The sequence below is a fragment of the Poromitra crassiceps genome (genome assembly GCF_964638095.1).
Source record: "Poromitra crassiceps genome assembly, chromosome: 4".
Lineage (NCBI taxonomy): Eukaryota > Metazoa > Chordata > Actinopteri > Beryciformes > Melamphaidae > Poromitra > Poromitra crassiceps.
This window is the reverse complement of record NC_139626.1, coordinates 39,817,699-39,843,055: the sequence shown is the minus strand read 5'-3', so window position 1 is coordinate 39,843,055 and position 25,357 is coordinate 39,817,699. Positions and strand designations below refer to the sequence as shown.

At 47.7% G+C, this 25,357-nt stretch overlaps 1 protein-coding gene across 2 annotated transcripts; it reads right to left on the bottom strand.

Annotated features, from left to right (window-relative positions):
* Positions 1–1,103: 1,103 nt before the first annotated feature.
* Positions 1,104–25,347, bottom strand: gtf2e2 (general transcription factor IIE, polypeptide 2, beta). 2 transcript variants are annotated; one of them, XM_083635670.1, is made up of 8 exons: positions 25,161–25,347; positions 23,775–23,936; positions 9,167–9,249; positions 4,123–4,230; positions 3,728–3,910; positions 3,071–3,164; positions 1,469–1,584; positions 1,104–1,242 (listed from the first exon to the last, which is right to left on the bottom strand). In XM_083635670.1, the coding sequence occupies exons 2-8, from the start codon at positions 23,929–23,931 to the stop codon at positions 1,123–1,125; spliced, it is 861 nt and encodes a 286-aa protein (XP_083491796.1). In that variant the 5' UTR covers positions 23,932–23,936; positions 25,161–25,347; the 3' UTR covers positions 1,104–1,122. The 2 variants fall into 2 exon arrangements, with proteins under 2 accessions (XP_083491796.1, XP_083491797.1); XM_083635671.1 differs by having other exon boundaries at positions 23,775–23,932.
* Positions 25,348–25,357: the final 10 nt, after the last annotated feature.

The window sequence follows — 25,357 nt, the reverse complement described above, 5'->3', positions numbered from 1 at the left end:
ACATCTTACTGGAGGGAAGTATGAATGTACAGTATATAGTTGTGTAAAATGTAGCTACCTTTGTCAATACCTTTTTCTTCTGCCACTAAAATAATTTTGTACGTCTAGCCATTAAGCGCAGATAAGTCATTTATCCTGTATCTTTGCTGTTTTCTATAACTAATAAAATAATCACAAACATTCTGGTGATGTCTGTATTTCATGTAGACAGTTGTGATGACGGTACAGAATTTCACAACTCCTGTAGTTTAAGAATGTTGGAAAATGCATACAAATCTCCAATGTAGACCCATGTACTGTATGTTGCACTGAGAAAAAAATATCAATAGAACATCCAAAAATGTATTTTCATTCCCTTTACACAACATACTTTTCTGATGTTTTGTGACTAGGACAAAGCCTCAATAAGGAACAAAAGCAGCACAGCATGGAAGTGTGCTTTGATGCAGAGATCACATGAGAGGAGTCAAAAGCGGTGTCAGACTGCTATGCGATGATGTCACAGTAAAATAATCCTAATCTTGAAATTATATGAGCCTAATCCTCAAGAGATGTACAATACTGGATAAAACCCGGGTATTTTCTATAATGCAGTGTGCAAGAAAAAGCTGACACCTTTTGCAATTATCAGGAAAGAGAACGGAAAGATGCCAGTAGATGAACTCTGCTGTCCTTTCAAACAGTGTGTGTGTGTTATACACAGTAAAACTCGAAAGAAAAAAAAAAATATTTACACATTTCGCTCATGTTTGCCTTTTGCTCACAGTAAGCTGAATGGCTGCACCCCTTCGTGGTAGTTTTGGCTATGGGCATCCAGTGTTTGAAAAGGTCTTACTCTTAGACTGGTTCCCATTGAAGTTTCTTCCTGCCATCCATCACTGATCAAAAAGCCAACTGGAGAGGACTCTGCAAAACAGTTTTTATGCAGTCCACATACTACCATGATCATCAAGAAGAGTGCACGGAAAGGGAAAATAAGCCAGTTGACATTGTTGAGACAGCCATAAAGAAGTCTTTGTATTGTAGTAGAGCCAGGGTCGGGTTCTCCCATCTCCAGCCGTTTCTGCACTGCAGCCTCCGCATCACTCCTCCCGGCTGCAGGAGGCGCTGTGGGATGGGGTTTCACTTCTTGGTAGGCACACCCTCTGAATAGTCCTCCAGCACTCCTGCCAAATGGTCGTTGTGGGTCTTGAAGCGCCTCTTCTTCTGGCCGCCTGGCTTCTTCCTCTTCTGAACTGGTAACTGCCAGAGAGTAGAGCAACAAAACCAACGCTCAATTGAGAGAAAATATGCATGAATGTCATTGTAATCAGTCTGAGATTAAACATTTTGATTCAAGGCCAGCGTTTCAAGTGAATTAAATCTGGATGTTCAACCCAATTAAGTATGGGAAACAATTTGCAGAAAGAAGGTAAGGACTAGAATGAAAAACAAGCAAAGTTGGGGCCCAAAAGAGACACTGACTGACCGCTTTCTTTGGCCCCGTTTCTTGCATGGAGGAGATGCCTTGTTTCTTCAGGTACTCCTCAATCTTCTCTTCATCCATGGAATCTACTGGAACACTCCTCCACAGCTTCTGGAATTCTAGAATTGAAAGGGAAGCATGAACCTGTAAAATTACACTGAACAAACAACTGGGTAAGTGATTTCAAGATATGGAGCAAAGCTAGGAAATTATATAAACTAAATTAAGGTGATATGGACAAAATGTACATCATAAATAATATTAAGAATATTGATATACAGTATAATGTTCTATGAACGCAATAATTTACTTTCACGATAATCAAATGTATGTCCATTGCATAGAGACAGTCTGCATGTCTGGGAACGCCCACAAAATGTTAAACGGCTGGCGCGCGAGTGGGGTAAAACCGCCAATATATCTCATGGGGTGACTCACCAAAAGACGGTGCTGCGGCTCTAAACTACAGGTTTGGGGGTTCTAGAGCAGAACACAAGACGTCTGCTCAGATGTGCGTTTACTGCGGTGGTTAAATCCCTGATCGTGTCTGCCTGGGCTGGGCTATCAGCTAAATTCTAACTTTGCTGAATGGATAGAACGGGGGTTTTTACCCCACCCTGACCACGCCCCCAGCCAGCTAAACCAGCGTCTATGACGAGACGTGGCCTCAACCTATCGATCTGCATGCTGATAAAGCACAACAAACTGATTTTCAAATAATATTCCATAATTTGTTTATATCAAATGTTTGGGGGGGAAATAAGTCTGAAGAAAACCTGCAGAGCATGTGGTTTGTTGACAAGCACCATCTTACAATGCCCAGGTTAACGCCTACATTCCACTAGGTCCGTGTTCGGTCCGTCTGCGCTGCGGTACGGCATCGGAGCCGATACGTTTCCACTCTAATCATTGTGTCAACACCCACCTACTCCGCTGCGTTGCGTGTCTACTCCGTCCCAGCTCCGACGATCCGGAGCTCTCCGAAAAAGATACGCAAGGGTTCTATTTTTCACGGATGACGGAGCAAAGCCGCAGCAAGTTGGGCGGAGCCAGGCATGAAATCAACAGGGCAGAGGTGTTTACAGCATTCAATATCAAGCCAGAGGACAAATATGTATGAGGAAAAGTTCATAATTGAAGTGGAAAACCACAAAATAATATATGACACAACACATCCTTTTTACAAGGACAACACCAAGCAAGCCCACCCCTCCTCTGCTCCTCCAGTTGGGAACAATGATCTTCTGCCTGTTTGTCGTTGTATTTATCCCACATACAAATTGTCTCGCTCGATTTTACCGTGATAACCTGTGGGTCTCGTCACTCTAGCTGTCTGGCGGAGCAGAGCCGTGACGTGCTCTGCACGCAGCCGGTTAGTGTTGCCGCAGCACAGAGCACGGAGCAAAACCGGAGAACAGCTGCAACGCAACGCAATGCAACCAGTGCAATCCCGGCGTAATGTCAAGCTGCTTCAGTTTACCATGGGCCATCAATAACTATCACTAGAGTCTAAACCTGCAAAAGACAACCTTTCATCATAGGAACAGCCAGAGGAAAAGAATAAAATCTTTCAACAGTTGACGGACAAACCTGACCAATGCTCACCTTCATCCACCATAAACTGGCAGTGCTTGTCATTGAAGAATAAGACCTTCTTCTTGTCTGGTCTGGTCACAAAGATGATCTGATCCCCTAAAGCCTGTGGGAGAGCAAATGGGTTAAACTTCCTATCTCTACACTGCATGAATACAGTGGTCTTGTTTAGTAAGCACAACATTTAAATACCAACTAACTGCTCATGTAAGGGCCTGAGTGTATGTGTCCACATGCTGTACATTTTGGCATAGCATATGCACAGGCATACTGTATATTTGAGTAGAGATCTAAAGTCATGCCCTCTTCCGGTTTAGGCATACCAAGTAATACCAAGGGATTTTATCTGTTATTTTTCCATAGACATTTCATAAAATGCTTATAAAATAGTTTTTCTTTATCTGACTGAATTGCTGTGTCCTGTGATGCAAATACATTTAATAATTTGCCAAATTAAGTGTTTCTGATTCTGAAAATAGTTCTACTTGGTCAAACCAAGTGATTCAGCTATATTTAGAATCATGAGAGACCAAATAGCATTTCACTCAGACCAAAACAAAAAAGTTTTTTTTTTTTCATATTTTTTTGTCTGAATGAAATGTTCTAGGGTGTGTGACTTTGGCACTCTGGCACTTTGGCACTCCAAAGTGTGTAATATGTGTGCGTTACCTTTATTGCCTTGGCCGAGTTGGGCAGCCCCTCCTCCACGTCGTCAAGCAGCACTCCTCCTAGGCCCAGTTGGTCGTGTTTGTCCAGAAGCCGCAGCAGAGCCTTCTTGTCCTTCAGGTGGTACTTGGGCTTGAAGGAGTACTTCCCATCCCGCACATCGATCTTTGGGTTGTTGGCCAAGGCCTGGGAGGATGGGTGAAGGACGACACTTACGGTTTAAGCTCTCTGGCTTATTATTGACACATGGGAGATGTGTAGATGTATTTAATATTTTGATGATCTTGAAGGACAAGTGTATTCCTGATGGTAAATGTTAGCCATAACAGTAAGAAAGAACACACGTAAACACATAGGAGTGAACACATACACACACACAGGAGTGGACACGTACACACCTCACTCATGAGCCACTGTTTCTGCTTCATGCTGATGTCCAGCAGTTTGGTCTCATCCAGAATCTCTTCTAGGGCCAGGGAGTATGTATCCCCTCTCTGGTGCCTCGTCTGAGAGAGTGAAGGATAGAATACACATATATTTACATTACAGTTGGTGTTCTTATGTAAGTCATTCTCAGCCCCAACACCTTTGACAGGACTTAGTCAAATCTCTAGTGATTTTTGTGCCCAACATGCAACGGCCAGTGTCAAAACTATGTATATCCAACACAAAAAAGAAGAAAAAAGGAAAAGAAATCACATAAGAAATCTGTCAACGTGGGTGTGAGTTCTGCAGCCAGAGATGAGTCAGAGAGCTGGTGTGACAGGGCCTAGCAGACTCGGTGCAGGGAGCTGGTGTGACAGGGCCTAGCAGACTCGGTGCAGGGAGCTGGTGTGACAGGGCCTAGCTGACTCTGTGCAGGGAGCGGGTGTGACAGGGCCTAGCGGACTCGGTGCAGAGAGCTGGTGTGACAGGGCCTAGCGGACTCGGTGCAGAGAGCTGGTGTGACAGGGCCTAGCTGACACGCTGCAGAGAGCTGGTGTGACAGGGCCTAGCAGACATGCTGCAGAGAGCTGGTGTGACAGGGCCTAGCAGACTCTGTGCAGAGAGCTGGTGTGACAGGGCCTAGTGGACTCGGTGCAGGGAGCTGGTGTGACAGGGCCTAGCAGACTCTGTGCAGAGAGCTGGTGTGACAGGGCCTAGTGGACTCGGTGCAGGGAGCTGGTGTGACAGGGCCTAGCAGACTCTGTGCAGAGAGCTGGTGTGACAGGGCCTAGCTGACTCTGTGCAGAGAGCTGGTGTGACAGGGCCTAGCTGACTCACTGCAGAGAGCTGGTGTGACAGGGCCTAGTGGACTCGGTGCAGGGAGCTGGTGTGACAGGGCCTAGCAGACTCTGTGCAGAGAGCTGGTGTGACAGGGCCTAGCAGACTCTGTGCAGAGAGCTGGTGTGACAGGGCCTAGCTGACTCACTGCAGAGAGCTGGTGTGACAGGGCCTAGCAGACTCGGTGCAGGGAGCTGGTGTGACAGGGCCTAGCTGACTCTGTGCAGGGAGCTGGTGTGACAGGGCCTAGCTGACTCTGTGCAGAGAGCTGGTGTGACAGGGCCTAGCTGACTCACTGCAGAGAGCTGGTGTGACAGGGCCTAGCTGACTCGGTGCAGGGAGCTGGTGTGACAGGGCCTAGCTGACTCTGTGCAGAGAGCTGGTGTGACAGGGCCTAGCTGACTCACTGCAGAGAGCTGGTGTGACAGGGCCTAGCTGACTCGGTGCAGGGAGCTGGTGTGACAGGGCCTAGCGGACTCGGTGCAGAGAGCTGGTGTGACAGGGCCTAGCGGACTCGGTGCAGAGAGCTGGTGTGACAGGGCCTAGCGGACTCGGTGCAGAGAGCTGGTGTGACAGGGCCTAGCTGACTCGGTGCAGAGAGCTGGTGTGACAGGGCCTAGCGGACTCGGTGCAGAGAGCTGGTGTGACAGGGCCTAGCTGACTCGGTGCAGGGAGCTGGTGTGACAGGCAGGGCCTAGTGGACTCGGTGCAGGGAGCTGGTGTGACAGGGCCTAGCTGACTCGGTGCAGAGAGCTGGTGTGACAGGGCCTAGCGGACACGCTGCAGAGAGCTGGTGTGACAGGGCCTAGCGGACACGCTGCAGAGAGCTGGTGTGACAGGGCCTAGCGGACTCGGTGCAGGGAGCTGGTGTGACAGGGCCTAGCGGACTCGGTGCAGGGAGCTGGTGTAACAGGGCCTAGTGGACTCGGTGCAGGGAGCTGGTGTGACAGGGCCTAGCGGACTCGGTGCAGAGAGCTGGTGTGACAGGGCCTAGCGGACTCGCTGCAGAGAGCTGGTGTGACAGGGCCTAGCTGACTCACTGCAGAGAGCTGGTGTGACAGGGCCTAGCTGACTCGGTGCAGGGAGCTGGTGTGACAGGGCCTAGCTGACTCACTGCAGAGAGCTGGTGTGACAGGGCCTAGCGGACTAGGTGCAGAGAGCTGGTGTGACAGGGCCTAGCTGACTCACTGCAGAGAGCTGGTGTGACAGGGCCTAGCTGACTCGGTGCAGGGAGCTGGTGTGACAGGGCCTAGCGGACTCGCTGCAGAGAGCTGGTGTGACAGGGCCTAGCTGACTCGGTGCAGAGAGCTGGTGTGACAGGGCCTAGCTGACTCGGTGCAGGGAGCTGGTGTGACAGGGCCTAGCGGACTAGGTGCAGAGAGCTGGTGTGACAGGGCCTAGCTGACTCGCTGCAGAGAGCTGGTGTGACAGGGCCTAGCTGACTCGGTGCAGAGAGCTGGTGTGACAGGGCCTAGCTGACTCGGTGCAGAGAGCTGGTGTGACAGGGCCTAGCTGACTCGGTGCAGAGAGCTGGTGTGACAGGGCCTAGCTGACTCGCTGCAGAGAGCTGGTGTGACAGGGCCTAGCTGACTCGCTGCAGAGAGCTGGTGTGACAGGGCCTAGCTGACTCGGTGCAGAGAGCTGGTGTGACAGGGCCTAGCTGACTCGCTGCAGAGAGCTGGTGTGACAGGGCCTAGCTGACTCGGTGCAGGGAGCTGGTGTGACAGGGCCTAGTGGACACGCTGCAGAGAGCTGGTGTGACAGGGCCTAGCGGACTCGGTGCAGAGAGCTGGTGTGACAGGGCCTAGCGGACTCGGTGCAGAGAGCTGGTGTGACAGGGCCTAGCTGACTCGGTGCAGAGAGCTGGTGTGACAGGGCCTAGCGGACTCGGTGCAGAGAGCTGGTGTGACAGGGCCTAGCTGACTCGGTGCAGGGAGCTGGTGTGACAGGCAGGGCCTAGTGGACTCGGTGCAGAGAGCTGGTGTGACAGGGCCTAGCTGACTCGGTGCAGAACGCTGGTGTGACAGGGCCTAGCGGACACGCTGCAGAGAGCTGTTGTGACAGGGCCTAGCGGACACGCTGCAGAGAGCTGGTGTGACAGGGCCTAGCGGACTCGGTGCAGGGAGCTGGTGTGACAGGGCCTAGCGGACTCGGTGCAGGGAGCTGGTGTAACAGGGCCTAGTGGACTCGGTGCAGGGAGCTGGTGTGACAGGGCCTAGCGGACTCGGTGCAGAGAGCTGGTGTGACAGGGCCTAGCGGACTCGCTGCAGAGAGCTGGTGTGACAGGGCCTAGCTGACTCACTGCAGAGAGCTGGTGTGACAGGGCCTAGCTGACTCGGTGCAGGGAGCTGGTGTGACAGGGCCTAGCTGACTCACTGCAGAGAGCTGGTGTGACAGGGCCTAGCGGACTAGGTGCAGAGAGCTGGTGTGACAGGGCCTAGCTGACTCACTGCAGAGAGCTGGTGTGACAGGGCCTAGCTGACTCGGTGCAGGGAGCTGGTGTGACAGGGCCTAGCGGACTCGCTGCAGAGAGCTGGTGTGACAGGGCCTAGCTGACTCGGTGCAGAGAGCTGGTGTGACAGGGCCTAGCTGACTCGGTGCAGGGAACTGGTGTGACAGGGCCTAGCGGACTAGGTGCAGAGAGCTGGTGTGACAGGGCCTAGCTGACTCGCTGCAGAGAGCTGGTGTGACAGGGCCTAGCTGACTCGGTGCAGAGAGCTGGTGTGACAGGGCCTAGCTGACTCGGTGCAGAGAGCTGGTGTGACAGGGCCTAGCTGACTCGGTGCAGAGAGCTGGTGTGACAGGGCCTAGCTGACTCGCTGCAGAGAGCTGGTGTGACAGGGCCTAGCTGACTCGCTGCAGAGAGCTGGTGTGACAGGGCCTAGCTGACTCGGTGCAGAGAGCTGGTGTGACAGGGCCTAGCTGACTCGCTGCAGAGAGCTGGTGTGACAGGGCCTAGTGGACACGCTGCAGAGAGCTGGTGTGACAGGGCCTAGTGGACACGCTGCAGAGAGCTGGTGTGACAGGGCCTAGCGGACTCGGTGCAGAGAGCTGGTGTGACAGGGCCTAGCTGACTCGGTGCAGGGAGCTGGTGTGACAGGGCCTAGCTGACTCGGTGCAGAGAGCTGGTGTGACAGGGCCTAGCGGACTCGGTGCAGAGAGCTGGTGTGACAGGGCCTAGCTGACTCGGTGCAGAGAGCTGGTGTGACAGGGCCTAGCTGACTCGCTGCAGAGAGCTGGTGTGACAGGGCCTAGCGGACTCGCTGCAGAGAGCTGGTGTGACAGGGCCTAGCTGACTCGGTGCAGAGAGCTGGTGTGACAGGGCCTAGCTGACTCGCTGCAGAGAGCTGGTGTGACAGGGCCTAGCGGACTCGGTGCAGAGAGCTGGTGTGACAGGGCCTAGCGGACTCGCTGCAGAGAGCTGGTGTGACAGGGCCTAGCTGACTCACTGCAGAGAGCTGGTGTGACAGGGCCTAGCTGACTCGGTGCAGGGAGCTGGTGTGACAGGGCCTAGCTGACTCACTGCAGAGAGCTGGTGTGACAGGGCCTAGCGGACTAGGTGCAGAGAGCTGGTGTGACAGGGCCTAGCTGACTCACTGCAGAGAGCTGGTGTGACAGGGCCTAGCTGACTCGGTGCAGGGAGCTGGTGTGACAGGGCCTAGCGGACTCGCTGCAGAGAGCTGGTGTGACAGGGCCTAGCTGACTCGGTGCAGAGAGCTGGTGTGACAGGGCCTAGCTGACTCGGTGCAGGGAGCTGGTGTGACAGGGCCTAGCGGACTAGGTGCAGAGAGCTGGTGTGACAGGGCCTAGCTGACTCGCTGCAGAGAGCTGGTGTGACAGGGCCTAGCTGACTCGGTGCAGAGAGCTGGTGTGACAGGGCCTAGTGGACTCGGTGCAGGGAGCTGGTGTGACAGGGCCTAGCGGACTCGGTGCAGAGAGCTGGTGTGACAGGGCCTAGCGGACTCTGCAAATTTTCAAAGGAGCTTTGATTGAGATGATGACAAGTTAGAAATGCAGCAATGAAAAGAGCAGGAACACAATCAGACAGGAACAATGAGCATGAAGAACAGGGGAGTCCAACACACGCTGACCAGTGGTCTTTTGCACAAGTACATTTGATGCTAAGATTGTTTTTCTAACTTAATGGGCAAAATGTCTCCTCTCCAGAGGCATACATACCTTCATATAATTCACTATCTTGGCCAGGCAGCCAAACTTGTAGCCGGAGCTCGCCTTGAGGTTAAAGCTGCCATTACTGGACTCTGTGGAGGAAAAGAGAATACAATTTAGGCAACATGTTCAGAGTGTTTTTAGTAGCTAGTTTCTTTTTAGAGGGTGGGGTAGCTTACTTTAGCTAGGAGGGTCCAACGCCTAATCTTCACCAGTCTGGTGTTTTGGAGTGGACTGTTAGTCCCCTCTCCTAACCTATTGTCTTCCAGGCAATGGTTTACAGTCTCATACCACATGAGACCAGACAGACTTAGGGGTCATGTACACGCTGTCTCGGCACATCAAGCCAGCCGACTCCTGCTGCTGTGTAGTCAAAGCTGCTCCCCGTACAGCAGTACTAGTGCAAGCATTTCATACCAGCCGACAAGAGACTGGAAAGCCCTGGTCAGTGACCTATGCATGCACCAGGAGGGGTAGTAGCATGAGTACATTTTGTTATGTGGAGGTGTGGTGAGGACCCAAATGCAGGAGAGCGAGGCAGGTGGTGATCAAACCCCAAGACTGGGTGTTTATTAGGGATGCACGATATATCGGCAATCATATCGGTATCGGCCGATGTTAGTCATTTTTAAACATATCGGTATCGGTCCGATGTTGCAATGTTAATATCGGTTATCGGTATCAGCCAAATTCTTCACATTGAGATGAAATAATGCAGTAAATCTATGATTTATGGGCTTTTACAAATGTTTTTGAAATAAAGAAATGCATTACTTTTTCAAATTCAGTGTTTACATGTGTTTTTCAGTATATACAAAATTTTATTATCATAGAAATGTGTTTTTATACAGATCATATCGACATCGGTAATCGGCCATAACAGCAATGTTAATATCGGATATCGGCATCGGCCAAAATGTTCATATCGGTGCATCCCTAGTGTTTATTGTGACAGGTTGCAGGTGACTCAGGAAACCAGACAAGAGCTCTTCACACACAAACTGACACATGCAACGGAAAACGATGACTGAAGGGAACAAGTCTTAAGAGCGTAAAACGTCAATTAAAAGCCAAGTCCCAATTAAACGCTGAATCCCTTTTACTGGTGGGTACTATGGGTGTGGCTACATGTTTTGACAAATAAAGGAAGCCAGTTACAATTGTTTGTTACATTTTTTACGGCGTGGCCACTAGGGGCCGAGGCAAGAAAGAAAGAAGCCAGGTCGTCTGAAACATCGAAATTGTGATGTCATCGGTGATGATATCATCAGGGAGTGATTCTGTTCTGTGGTGTTTCATGGCAGTTGGCATCCTTTATGTTGCATTACCGCCTCCTTCTGGTTTTATCCATCCACTGTTTCCCTACATTCTGTCCCTCTTATCTTTTCCATCGCGCCTCCTCCTCGATCTCCTCAGAACCGATCCACTCCTCAGTGAGTGATGTCATGAGTGATGTCACTTCAGCAAGTGTGATCTCGTCAGTGATGTCATCAGTGAAATCCTTCCCTGCTGATGTCAGTGATGATCGTCACAAGATCTATGCATAAGTGACATCAGTAACAAGACATTGTCATTGTGACATCATCAGTGATTTTTAACATAACTGATGATGTCACATTGATGATGGACATTGTTGACATTGTGACATCAGTGATTTATGACATAAATTGCTCGAGTTGCACCAGTCCTACTTTCTTCTTCTTCTGTGGTGTTTTATGGCAGTTGGCATCCTTTATGTTGCATTACCGCCTCCTTCTGGATTTATCCATCAATTGTTTCCTCAGCAATTGTGATGTCATCAGTGAGTGATTCCAGTGATGATGTCACCAGTGATGTCATAGACATTGTGACATCATCAATGATGTCATAGACATTGTGACATCATCAATGATGTCATAGACATTGTGACATCATCAATGATGTTATAAACCCTCCCAGGCTGGGGGTATATAATGGTTTGAGGTTGGGTGCCCCCTCACAAGGCGAATATTCCAGCAAGCAGCAAGTAGAATACTAGTAGCAAGTAGAGTACGAAGTAGAAGATTCCACCAACCAAGTAAGCAAGTAGTAGAAGACAAGTAGTAGATATCCATGTCTACCAGCAAAATAATGAATCAAACTATACAGTCACTCACTAATAGTCACTTCAAAACATTTTGGTCCTTTGAGACTGATGGCAGCGCTTACCCCTTACGATCAGATATGGAGTATAAAGGTGAAGGAGTTTATCCGAATCGTCGGACACGTCCAGCACGCCATTTGGATGACTATGAGGTTGACTTCATCAGCCAGAGATGCTGTGCCGTATCAAAACAGATGAGTACAACCACCCTTACGATCAGATATGGAGTATAAAGGTGAAGAAGTTTATCCGAATCGTCGGACACGTCCAGCACGCCATTTGGTTGACTTCATCAGCCAGAGATGCTGTGCCGTATCAAAACAGATGAGTACAACCACAGGCATGGCACAGCACAGGCATGTGCGAGAAGAGGTATGGGAGTCTGCTGAGATGACAGCCACCAGCTCTCCACAGTGGACACCCACCAGCTCTCCACAGTGGACACCCAGCAGCTCTCCACAGTGGACACCCAGCAGCTCTCCACAGTGGACACCCAGCAGCTCTCCACAGTGGACACCCAGCAGCTCTCCACAGTGGACACCGACCAGTAGGCGGTGCTGGTGCGGCGCAAGGCCCCATCAAGCTGCCCAATGGAAGCCCTGCGGCCTGTGCCAAGGTAAACACCTGCACGTTCTGCATCAAATCAATGTTAGAGCACCTGAGGAGACAACCAAGCCAACTAATGGGGAAAGTTGCTTGGTGAACTCCACCGCTGAAACGCCGTATGTGGACAGACCAGCCGAAGGCAACCGCATCTTGCTGAAGGTTGTCCCTGTGCTCTTGCACCATGGAAACCGCAGTCTAAACAACTATGCCATCCTGGATGACGCGACAGAGCATACCATGCTCCTCCCAGCAGCTGCACGAGACCTGTGTCTGCAGGGGGCACATGAAAAGCTAGCCCTGAGGACCATCCTTCATGAGTCGTCGCCGTCTGTGTCCTTCCACATCTCCCCGGCAGCTCATCTCAGCCTGGCAGACTACTCCTACCCAATGGGCAGACTCAAGAAGCATGACAAACACCTAGTCAGTCTGCCAATCCAGCCATTCGAAAATGCAACACCCCTGGTCCTGATTGGCACCAATCAACCTCACATCATCACCCCCATCGAGCCAGTCCAGTTAGGTCCTCCCGGTGGTCCTGCAACTGTCCGGACCCATTTGGGGTGGGTTCTCCAAAGCGTGATAGGGTTAGTCCGACAACCTTCAAGGCCACGTCAGCATGCATGCCCAGAGCGACAGTCTACCCTCTGTGGTGTCACCTCCACCATGTACAGTGTCGCGTTACCCAATGTGAGTCAGTGTACCCAGTGGGAAGAGCTAGAAGCCACAGCACGGATGCGGCACAGGGCGGGAGATCGGGCTGTCAACCCCACTGTTGAAAATTACCGCAATGCCAAGACACTCATCTTGAAGAGAAGCCAGCAGGATAACTTCTCCAATGAGAAAAGTCTCCTAAGGCCAGGCAAACCCATTCTCTCCTGTAGCCGGGTACTTCGGTTAGCCCCCGAACTAGATTACCTTTTCATGGTGAAAGTCAACTGCGAAGAAGAGCCACAGCAGGTAGCTGAATCGGAGACAGAAACGGAGGGAGCGATTTGTGAGGAGAATGTTAAAGGTGTGGAGGTGGAGGAGAGACAGGAAGTGATGGAGGGCTTTGAAGAAACACCCACTCAGAAGGCTCCATCCGTGGCCGCTACAGTGGTCACCAGTCCCCGGTGCCAGACTAAGGCCATCACCTACATCATGGGCAGCCGACGAAGCAACGAAGATGACAATGATAGCCAATCAGACGGTGAGTCCAGTGAGGATGAAAATAGCTTCGACATCAAGGGCTCCGCAGAGCTGTCCGACTCGGGCGATGAAGATGACGACGACGACAGCAAAGGCTCCGACTCGGACGACGAGGCCGATTCTGAGACCTGGCGCCTGTGGAGCTCTGCACGCCTCCACACCAACGCCACTGCCCCAAGGACCCTCCCCACAGCAGCCTCAGCCTCCCCCCAATCCACACCAGCCTCCTTTCCCAACCAGGCCTCGTCGACCCTCTCCTGCTCCCCAGCCTCGCCGCCACAGAGCTCTGACAACTGGGACGACTCATCCTCAGCCAGCGAGGTGGACGAAGTGGAGAGCCTTCGCCTGTGGACGTCTTTCAGTTCTTCCTTGGATCCCTACAGCCCCCTCAACTTTCAGGCCTCCCTCTGGCCTCGAGCGCGCGCTGAGGTAGGGCCCGGGACCACGGCCCGGGGCAAGAAAACCTCCCCCCATCATACTGCAGCTGTGTCCCCACCCCAATATAGGAAGGAGGAGGCGGAGGAGAGGCTGGGCAGTCGCTTCTCTGAAACCTTGGCCAGCAATGCAGCAGCCCCTACCACCTCCACCACCCTGGGCTGTGTCACAGTGAAAAAGGTTCGTTTCTGTGAGGAGGTAGAAGAGTTCTTCGCCAGTTGTGGCGAGGAGGAGGACCGGCATGGCCCCTGGGAGCAGGTGGCCAGGGATCGATGCCGCTTCCTCCGCAGATGCCAGAAGGTGGAGCAGAGCATCGGCTACTGCCTGCAGCCCCGGCACCGAAGCCTGGTGTACCAGAGTCGCACCGTGTGGTACAGTCAGGAAGCTGGAAGATGAGCAAGCAAGTATTCTCGGTCTTGTGCCCTGCCCCTGACCGGCGCCGAATGACAGCTAAAGAACAACGAATCAACCTATACTGTACCTATCTTTATAGCTCCTTCAAAACACCACCCATACTGCGCTTTTGGACTGGGGTGGCAGCTACATTCTATTGTATTTATATTGTATTGTATTGTATCAGTGAATGTCCCAGTGACTGTGCCCGCCCGCTGTCAAGGGCTTTATTGATTATTTAAAAAAAATACATGTCCCACCAAATATAGTTTGGAGGCTGTTAAATTGGGCTGACCACCCAAGTAAAGTCAATGTGTGGGAAACTAAGGTTTATGAGAAGGAATAAAAGTTACATGCTAAATAAAGGAGCAAAATAGGAGTAGAATAAATATATTCACATAAACTTTTAGCACACACAAAAACTCTAGACAAATAGGCTATTCACATTAAGAAAATAGCTAAAACAAAATGTAATGCCTGATAAAATGGCGATTAAGGCTTTTAAGGGCCTTCATTTTCACTAAAGCCTTCTCTTGACCATGCTGCGCATGCGGAAAAATGTACAAGGAGGAACAAGAGTTGTGTATTCATCCCATAATCCATCCTGGCATTTCTGGCCAATCAGATTAGCGGATGATTGAGCGACATAGCGTTTCAGCCAATGGGAGAACACTGAGCGACAGTGGGCGGAACCAGCGGTCTTGACCAGCGCCATTACAGGTATTAGCGCCCCAGAGAGAGAACAGCCAGAGAGAGAAATAAATGCAGGTCACCAATCACAGATGACCGACCATACAGCGAGCTCCACCAATCAAAGTAGGGGTGTCAAAAATAATCGATTATAAGATGCATCGCGATGCGGACGTGCACGATTCTGCATCGATTAACAAATATCAAAAATCGATTATTAAAAATATATATATATACCGGTATATATAATAAAATAAAATAGAATGTAAGTACATGCAGTTGTTTATTTTAATTATGGATCATAATACAATGCAATTCCAAATGCACTTTTATTTTAAAAGTAGCCACACAGTGAGAAAAAAGAAAGTGAGAAAAAATAAATCATGTATTGCGGAAAAAGTGATGCATCGATTTAAGATGCATCGCGATGCATCGTGATGCATCGTTTAATCGAATCGAATCGTTGACAGATAAATCGTAATCGAATCGAATCGTGAGGCCAGTGAAGATTCACAGCCCTAAATCAAAGACGTCGCCGTTACACTTTAGGATTGTGGGTAGTGTAGGCAGATCACATTTTTTTATGTTTAAAAATAGAAAAAAGGATATCTTACAGATTTGTGGCTTCTACAGGAAGATATACCAGCGTTTCACCACTGGAAGACCCGTGATAAGTCTGTGATTACGACATTATGACGCACCTGTCACACACTTGGGTGTGCAGAGACTTCATTCACTACACCCCTGATAAATGGAATAAGCTCCAGGACACTCTAAAATTGGAGGGATTGGTCTCTTTAGAGTCGTTTAGTGCTCCTTGAGGGTACCCTATATGGGGAGTGCTCTTGTTTTACATTATGTGCTTTTATCATCTTGTTTTGATTGTTTGTATTTGTCGGTTTGTAATTTTGTAACTTTTATAAATGTTTTATTTCTTACATTGCACCCTTGAAAATGAGAGCTTGCTCTCAAGGGCCTCACTCACCCCTGTATAAATAAAGTTCAAATAAAAAAATTAATCAGACAAAAACAAAACGTTTTTTTGGAAGCAACTTCTCTTGTATCCAAATATCAATTAATTATTTTTTATTTTATCAGCATGAAATTTGTTTTGAATTTCAGTACATCTGCTCTGCTGACAATACAGAAAGCTAGCACAACAATTTAGCCTGGAATATTACAGTAATTAAGAATAATAGAGTGAATTGAAGTCCTGCCAGCTGGTCCAAAAGATGCCACCCCCCCCCCGCCCCGCCTCCCCGAGGTCTTGTCTGAGGACCAGCCAATCAGAGATGCCCACAGGCATTGACTCATGAATGATTCACGGTGTGGACAGGAGCTGCTGTTGCTGTGTACCGCTTAGGGGGCGGGACATTGAAATTGAGACAGAACAGTTAGCGAATGGTGCAGAGGCAGGCCTACAAAATGGCCAATGACAGAGGGTGAAGCCTGTGCAGTTAGGTTGAGAGGCAAAGGGGTGCAAGGAGTGGCAGAGAGAGAGAGCGCGCGAGTGCACGAGAGAGCGAGCTGAAAGTGCACGAGAGGGGACCAAGCAGGAAAATTTGAGATTGAGGAGAGATCGCAGAGGAGGGAGAGAGAGAGCAATAGGTGGAGCATCTCTTCACTCGCATCCTCTTGAGACCGATCCAAACACACAGGTGAGTCTGCAGTTTTCCTTCTCAAGCTCAACAGATCAGAAGTATCCACACGACGGATTGAGCCTACAGGCTATAAGATGCTCTCCGTCTCACTGCGTGGGGTTTTGGTTAGTATAAGCCAGCATTTACAGGCTGGATCATACATCCCTGCCTGCAGTAGAGACCGTGTCTCTCCATTAGCAACATTAGAGAGAATTTCAATAGGCAATGCGGCATCACCAACTGTAGCAATGTATGTGTTATTATTACATCATACAGACAATAATGAAATAACGCTGAAAGATGTTTTGAGGGTAATGTAATATTGATGACAGGGTTGAGTATAATACACCCCCCGGATTAAATAAACATGGATCAGTCTGTCTGCACTCTCCCGCTTGAATACCAAGCATCAGAATGGTGTGTGTGTGTGTGGGTGTGTGTGTGTGTGTGTGTGTGTGTGTGTGTGTGTGTGTGTGTGTGTGTAGGGGTGTGTGTGTGTGTGTGTGTGTGTGTGTGTGTGTGTGTGTGTGTGTGTGTGTGTGTGTGTTGTCTGTTTGTGGAGATGCCTGGATGGATTCAAAATGCAGCTCTCTAGAGAAATCAATGAGGGACTGACAGCTGCGAGGAGCCGGCCAGAGACATAAAGTGTGTGTGTGTGTGTGTGTGTGTGTGTGTGTGTGTGTGTGTGTGTGTGTGTGTGTGTGTGTGTGTGTGTGTGTGTGTGTGTGTGTGTGTGTGTGTGTGTGTGTGTGTGTTGTGTGGGAGGCAGCCACTGTGCAGTCAGCCATAGAGCAATATGTGATCCTAGAACACTTTAAAGAGCAGTGCTGCTGTGCTGGGTGGGGCTTCATTTATAGGCTACAAAATAACAGATGCTACTGGGAGGCAATCTGTCCTGTGAATGCTATGAGGAGGAGGGGGGGGGTAAATCCAGGCAAGACAGATTAGGTGGGTGTAAAAGAGGATGTTGTCATGGCGATGGGGTTGAAATGAAGTTGGAAATGATGGGCTGGGTGTGGGATGGGTGGAGGGACCATGGATGGACGGTTACACCAAGAGAGAGACTGACAAGGAAAGACAGCATAAACGTGTATGCACCTGGAAACAGCACTTTGCTCCTGTAACCCAAATTACCACTTAACTGTGTGACATCCCATAAGTCATTAATACTTCTGTCCTAGCAGCTCCACCATGAGTCCAATTCAAACCTTACAGCTTACATTTTACCAGCATGCAGAAGTGAGATATATGTTGATTCTCACCACGCGCTGAAAACGCATTACTGAAAATTACATATATATATAACAGTGTTTCCCCTACCATTCTACAGGCCAATGGCACCCCCGCCAGGCCGGAAAAGAAAAGATTGTTTTGTTTGTTTTTTCCTGCTCTCCCCAAAATTTCAATAAACCTTTAAGGCATATTATTACAATACAACAATACTGATGTTGACAGTAATAGAAGATGCCAAATCATTCAAAACAATAAGCATTTTGCTTTTAGGAGCATCGTGCCAGCGTGCGGCGCTGTCCCAAAACGTGTCAACAACGTGTGCCTGGGAAACGCACATCCCATAATACAACTGTTCGCATCGCAACCCATAATAGTATGATGATACTTGGGATGCCATTGCGAACACAGATGGGAACAGGTTAGCTAAAAGTTTTGCGTCGCCAGCAAGGGCCCCCACCGTTGCGGTCGGGGTATGTTTCGAAATCCCTCCAGGCCTGAAACCTTTTCTAGGGGAAACACTGAATATATATATATATATATATATATATATATATATATATATATATATATATATATATATCGTTCCAATCACAATCAATTCATTAAAAGAGCTTCATGTGTACATAAAGCATGGATGAAACAGTACACCTGTCAAGGTTTTTATAGGCCATACCACCAACCAACCATATCACACAACACAAGCAACAGACACAGGGTCACAGCCATTCGTTAGGATGATGTTTGTTTAGCAATGTTTTGTATTAGCATCGCACGTGATCGAAGAGGTAATCCGTTTTTGCGAGTTTTAGGTCCCGCCTCTCCCGACCGAGGTGAAAATGTGTTACAAGCTCTTCTTGAGGCAACTGCAGCCACTACAACAGACAGGGCTGTTGTATCACGTTACATGGTGCCATCTGAAGTCGATAGCCCAGCTACCATTACACAAGCAGCACTCTGCTATCTGAGCGTGTGCGCCAAAACACTCTACACATAAACACACACACACACAGGTCATACTTGCTAAGCTACCCCACTGCAGCCAGGTCTATCTTACGGTTTAACACGTGGCGAGATCAGCTGTTAGCCAAATGTGAAAAAAGGGGACATATTCAGGATTAGCCTGGTCTGAAGAGAAGTGCTTCAGCAGGGCTAACCCATTACCCCCATCCTCCCTTGCTCCCCCATCTTCCTGCCCTCATCTCTACAGTTCACTCAAGCAAACTGTCAGTAGCCCCTGGGTCTGACTGGGCCAGTAGCTCCTGGGTCTGACTGGGCCAGTACCTCCTGGGTCTGACTGGGCCAGTACCTCCTGGGTCTGACTGGGCCAGTAGTAGCTCCTGGGTCTGACTGCAAACTGGGTCAGTAGCCCTTGGGTGCGAGTGTGTTTGAGCTTGATACTGATGGGGCTCATTGAGAGTGTTTACAGTATGTGTGCATGTGTGTGTGGGAGGAGATGGTGACACACTGTTTCCTCAGGAGCTAAACTGGCAGGTGTGGCCTGAACGTGTGAAAGGAGAGCAGGGGAGAGAAACATGAATCAACAAAGTGTACATTCATTGCACAAGATCACCTTGACGATGACAATGGTTTTTGTCCCGTGTGGTGAAGAGACCTTATGGCCAAAAGCGTAACAAATCAAGCGTATTGCAGTGTGCTGTGCAGCGATCCTTTTGCAACCAGGCTTATCTTTTAAGTCAGGAAGTCCTCAAGATGTCAAATTGCCGTGAGGAAAGTTAATTATACGATACGCACGTAACACATTAAAAAGATACAGCATGACACAAGACTACCCCTTTCACTGAAGAGGCATTTTTCTGGTAGGGATTGGTTTTCTCCTGCTACAGTCTCTAGGCTCTACTGTGACATTTTTCCAAGAAGCACATAAGCTGCGCAATTGAAAATGAAAATGGATTTCTTTATGATGATTTGTGAAAATGCATCCCACATTGCATCCCTACTTTGAAGCTCAAGATGCCGATGCGATCCTTTTTCAACGTAATAGGCTGCTTCAAGTTATTTTTAGGAGCGAATGCTGGTAAAATGGCGGCAGAACTCACTCTCAGACTTTGCCTTCCTTAGCACCATAACGATGTCACCGCCTAGCGTTGCTACATGAGAGGACTAGAGACCGACACAAATGTATTTGAGTTCTGAATCTGATTATCGGAGATCTCAGAAGTTCTGAAAATGAAGTCAGAATTCTCAGTTCAAAGTCAGAATTCTAAGATTCTGAGAATAGAGTAAAAAAAAAAAAAAAAAATCACGTGCGGCCCTAATCCTCTTCTGCACGCCCCCCATAACTAAACATGTGGTCCCAGCTGCCGATATTGACATCGTCTTTCTCCCCATCTTTGCTCCCTCCAAACAGGAGCCATGGCCAACATCACAGCCACGATGCGCCCGAGCGGTCTCCCCGAGGCGTTCCCTCTCTCCCGGGTCTCCTTGCAGGTCCAGGAGGTCTACCCTTTCCACGACGGCTGGAATGTGGCCTGCTTCGTCATCCTTCTCCTCTTCATCCTCACCGTGCTGTCTCTGGCTGCCTTGGCCGTGCTGTATGAGCTACTGGACTGTGGCTGCTGTGCCAAAGGAAAGACCCAGCGAGAGCTGCAGGAGGAGGGGCCAGGAACCTTTGGCAAGATGATGAGCAACCTTCGCCGGGAGCCAGAATCCCTCAGCGAGGTGGTATAGGCCAGGGGGGGAGCAAGGATGAAGACGAGGAAGAGGAAAACGCAGGGTTTTCATTGCTGAACTGGTCAGAACCCCAACTTTGACCGCCACCCCCCTAAGAGGACTTTTAAAACTGCCTAATAGAGCTCCGATTGCTCACAATGGAGGGGACAGGTAGCCTGACACTGCCAGATGGGGGCGGGATTGTATCTGGCTGTGTCAGGTTAGGGGACAGGGGAGTTTGGGGGGGGGGGGGGGGGGGCATAAAAACAGGGGGACAATCTTCGTTTCTCTGTGGTTTGCAGTGAGCCTAATTGGGTCTTTGTCTCAAGTTAGGACGAAATGTCGTTTACATCTGTACATTCATCACCACCTCAAAACACACAGAGGAGACCTTGGAAGCCATTTTTACACCACAAACCCCATCAGAGCAAAGAGAAAACACCCGAATAATCTGGCCTGGAAAAACACAGCATGGCAATGCTTCATTCAAGATAAAGACTGCGGCAGAATCAATCATATTATGGTGGTGCTTATTCTAATAGGAAAAGGATATGCATAGGAATTAGCCTGGGTAAACCCAGCCCCCCAGTGACCTGCTCTCAGACAGACCCTGCTCACTAGTCACAGGTAGTGACTGAGAGCAGGTCTGAGAGCAGGTCACGTGGCGGCTGGGTTCACCCAGGCTACATAGGAATAGGATATCGGATATCGTTTTTTTTTTATAGAATGAAGATGAACGGCCAAAGGTTGTCAATATCGAAGATAACAAACACTTATCAGTGTACATCGCTAAAAAGAAATATCTACAGTACCACATTCAATTGTTGCACTTAATGGTGACTTGCTGGATTTATCCCAAGTGAGAGCTTTTATGAGACAAGATACAATGTCTACAGATGGGAAATGCTATTTTACAATAAAGAAGGATTTGCAGTTAATACACTATATATATCCCAGTTCCCCAACAACAAATACGCTGCTCAAGCTTGTTGGACATGATCATTAGTTTGGGTAAAGTTGTTCTCCAGCCGTTTGTATTGTCAACATGTTTAGCATTGTAACATTATCCTCTTGGATGCTGCACGGCGATGTAATTGGCCATGTCATATTGAGCACACTGTATGATTTCATATGCCTTAACACAACATGCCTAATAAACGGTCACAGAAATGATGTACTGTAGTGACATCTTGGCCTTTTTTTTAATCAAATGAGAGACATAAGGGGTATCTGCACATTTTTAAGTACAAATTTAATTACTTTAAGACCTTTTTAATTACCGATAAACGGAAAAAATAATATTATTACAATGGCAAAATAAATTGACAAACTAGACTACAGTATACATACACTGTTATTTACTTTTATAGAATTTGACATAAACAGAAATACTCTGTTGATTGATTCGGTTCTTTGTCGATATACTTTTATTGGTTCTTTTTCATTACTAAATAATTGCTTTTTAAAAACGATATTTTTTTAAAGAATACATTCATAACGTGATTAGAATGTAGGCTGTTATCTTTGAAATAACTACATGTTTCTAGAGCAACAGTAATGTTTACAACAGCAAAGTCACTGTATAAACTAATAGGTGAATGGAAAAATAACTAATAGGTGAATGGAAAAATAAGGGACGCAAATCAAGCGGGGGGGGGGGGGGGGGGGGTTCTAGGAGACGGGGGTCCTCCCCCGTGAGATTTTGAGTGTCAGACACTTAATTTCCTGCATTCTGGTGAATTTTATTCATTTTATTTTGAAAATAAGAGTAAAGCACAGTCGCATCAATTATATTGAAGGGGAACTAACCCCCCAGATTTCTGGTAAAACGGCATTCTGCCTCATTTAAAAAAACAAGGAAAGAGGCAGAAAAGCGTCTCCTCTTGTCCCACTATACTCTTTGGCTGTATTCAGATCCGAATTATAAAGCGTAAACCAGAGTATGTTATAAATATAGTCGCGTTATAAACAACTAACCAACGCTGATGGTCCGTATGGAAACAGTGATGCTCGAAATGGTTAAAAGTTATATCAATTTGGTCATTCAGTGGCGTTTTACTGCCATGTAAAATAACTAACGTTAGCCGCTAGCATTAGCCACAGTAGCCGACTACCCATAATGCATTACGTTATCCCAGCACCCGAATGGCTCATGCTAGTGTCCTCTAGAGAGAGAGTGGCGCCAGCGGAGGACCAAAATGCGAGACTCATTAGCCAATGAACAGCCAGGAATGGATCTCACGCTACTTTTGCATGCTAAAATAAAGCTGATAATGTACAATTTGATTCAAGGGGGGGGAAAAAACTTTCAGAGTACAACACAAACTGTCTATTTTGCTGCAACTCGACAGTGCTGCTTAATCCAGGACCTTACTTCCTGGAACTCTTGAGAGTAAAAAACTGGTCCATCAGAGTGAATGGAGTTGTCAGGACTCTTCTATCTACATGGCTCTGGCTCACGCTACATTTAATGCATAAAATGAAGCTGATATACTGTACAATTGATTCACATTGAAGTACACCATGAAAAAATACCGCCGTGATGTAACGATGTACCAAATCGTCCATTAATTTGAGGCCCCCCAAAAAAGCAGGTTTGAACCCATAGAGGGCACTTATGCTAGTGAAAATGACAAAGATTGTAGAATATGTAACAGTTTGGTCTCAAATGTGTACATTTTGGCCAGAATTCTTCACACACCACCCCAAAAGCCATATATATTGGTTAAAAGCTGAAAAAAGCTGTTTTGGGGGTTACACTTTAAGGGGTACAATAGAAGCAGTATCATAGAGAATTTGTCTGAAATAAGTCTGGTGCTGCGTGAGGAAAAACATACATTTTGTTTTGTTACTAAACTTATATGATACATGTGTGTCAGGAAAACCAAATCAGTGTTGCTATTACACAAAGTGAGTTTTCAGTGGATTGAAAAGCTGAGTGAAAACAATGGACAATAGTCTTGTTTTTTTCTTACTGTGGTAAGAAAGAAACATAAGCAGTAGTGACGCTGTCACGCTGGGGTGAGTTTATATTACCAACATTTTCTAATTAAGCAATATTACACGAGACGGTGTGCTTTAAGTCAAGTCAAGTCCCACTGATTGTCACATACCTGAGTGTGCGAAATTTCTTCTCCGCATTTGACGCATCCCCTGGGGGAGCGGTGAGCAGCAGCAGTGCCGCGCTCGGGAATCATAATATGAGTATGGAATTATATTATGGTGATCTAACTCCCCAATTCCAACCCTTTACCGTCGTTATTGGCACACAGAGGTCCGTACGGGTCACTGAAGTGCCACTAATGACGGTAAAGCACACGCTGGAGTGTAATATTGTGATCATACAACAGTTACCAACAAAATAAAATATATAAACAAAGGGTGGCTGTTATGCTGATTTGAGAACAGTACAAATGGCTAGTTGACCAATCAGATTGCTGGGTCTCTCACCAGGAACATTATGCCAACTGCTACTTTGAGGCAAGTAGTTGTCTTAAGGCAAGATAATATTGAAAAGGAGCAGTGGTTTGGATACAAAGGTAGGCTATGGCTATCCCTATCTGACAGGCACAGATTCTTCCATCCCAACACCAGACCAGAAAGAAGCCTTTCACCAAAGCAGTCAGTCTGCTACACTTACCAGCACTGTGTTTGGACCCTGAACCATCTTTGTCGACTTTAGTCTTCTTCTTCTTGTGCGAGCCAGAGTCTGAGGCAGCTGGTCTCTTCTCTACAGCCGGAGTAGACAAAGCTCTCTTCTTGAACAGCTCCCTCTCCCTCAGTAGGGCTGGATCCATCCTGTCTGGCAACACACAATGAACGAATATAAAAACAGCGAAAACTTCAACAGCCAAAAACTAAACGTGTTGTTTGCTAACTGTTCACAAGACGACTGTCTCTCTGGTGACAGAGCTCAGAAGGTGAGTCTCATGCAAATCACTTAGTTTATTTTAAATTCCGATAGACCAATGATACCGTGTTGCCAGGTGGGAAATGTTGGATTATCGTACCTGAGGGTCAAAATACTCGTTTTTGGAGGGAAATTATCATTCGCAAGCAGCAGCTTATTATTATTATGCCTTTCCGGCAGACTAAATGCCTTGCATCTTCCACCACTTATGTATATAGCCTCAGCCAGGAAGGATTTATGACATCACAAATCCTGATTTATGACATTACTGATGATGATGTCACAAACAGACACAGTCCGCAAAATCGTGACTAACCACTGCCTGCCCACTCAAGCAATTTTAATTACGAGATGAGATTATGTTTTTAAAATCACAACATTCAGCTTTCATTTTAAATTGTGTTCTTTACTTTTAAAGTACATTTTACACCAGTGAGTAGGCTACTTCCACTGAGGTAACGCTAAAGGAACAGTAAAATAATAAGACTACTTGAGTAGGAAATTCCAGCACTATATCTACCGGAACTAAAATGACTTTGTCCTAGGGAACATGAATGCATGATTGGCTGCAAAGACGTTGGAGAAGACATGTATAAACAGACATAGGGTCCATATTAGTATATTGATTACAACAACTAAGTGTCACAAAATGATCAAATTATCGTACATTGTGGTAATTTTGGCATTATAGGTCGTATATCGTACAGAGGGCGACATTATCATACAAGTATGATCATTCTCGTACACCTGGTAACGCTGCAACGATATAGCTAACGCTACATTGAAATTGATCTGAGCACATAACGCTAGCTAGTAAACAGACGATAGGCTAACTAACGTTACGCTACATGCAAATCTGACAGATTTAATGTTATACTGTAACTCGCGTCACAGATAAGAATGAAAAGCTAGAGATGCCTGCTAAAAAAAACACATTTAATCACACAGCTGGTAGCTAAGGTAAGATATTTCAACGGTCTAACTAAAGCATTCTTCTTAATGTAAGCGAACATTAGCTGACTGTGTTTTACTGCAGCATAACATAGCAAGTCACAAGTTCTGAAACATCGGTTAGCTTGTGTTTAGTGGTTTAGCTTAGCAAACTAGCATTACTACCTGGCAGTTCGTTTCCAGATAAGTTGATGGGGGAAGCTTAACGTTAGCTCGCTAGCTCTAAACCAGGGATAATTATTGTTCCTTGCGCAAATTGCTAACGTTACTTTGTTCCTTTTAAGATACTTTTAAGACTACGAGACATGCTAACGATAGCTCATTTTATACTGCGCTTCCGTTTCTCGTTCGATTTTTCGGAT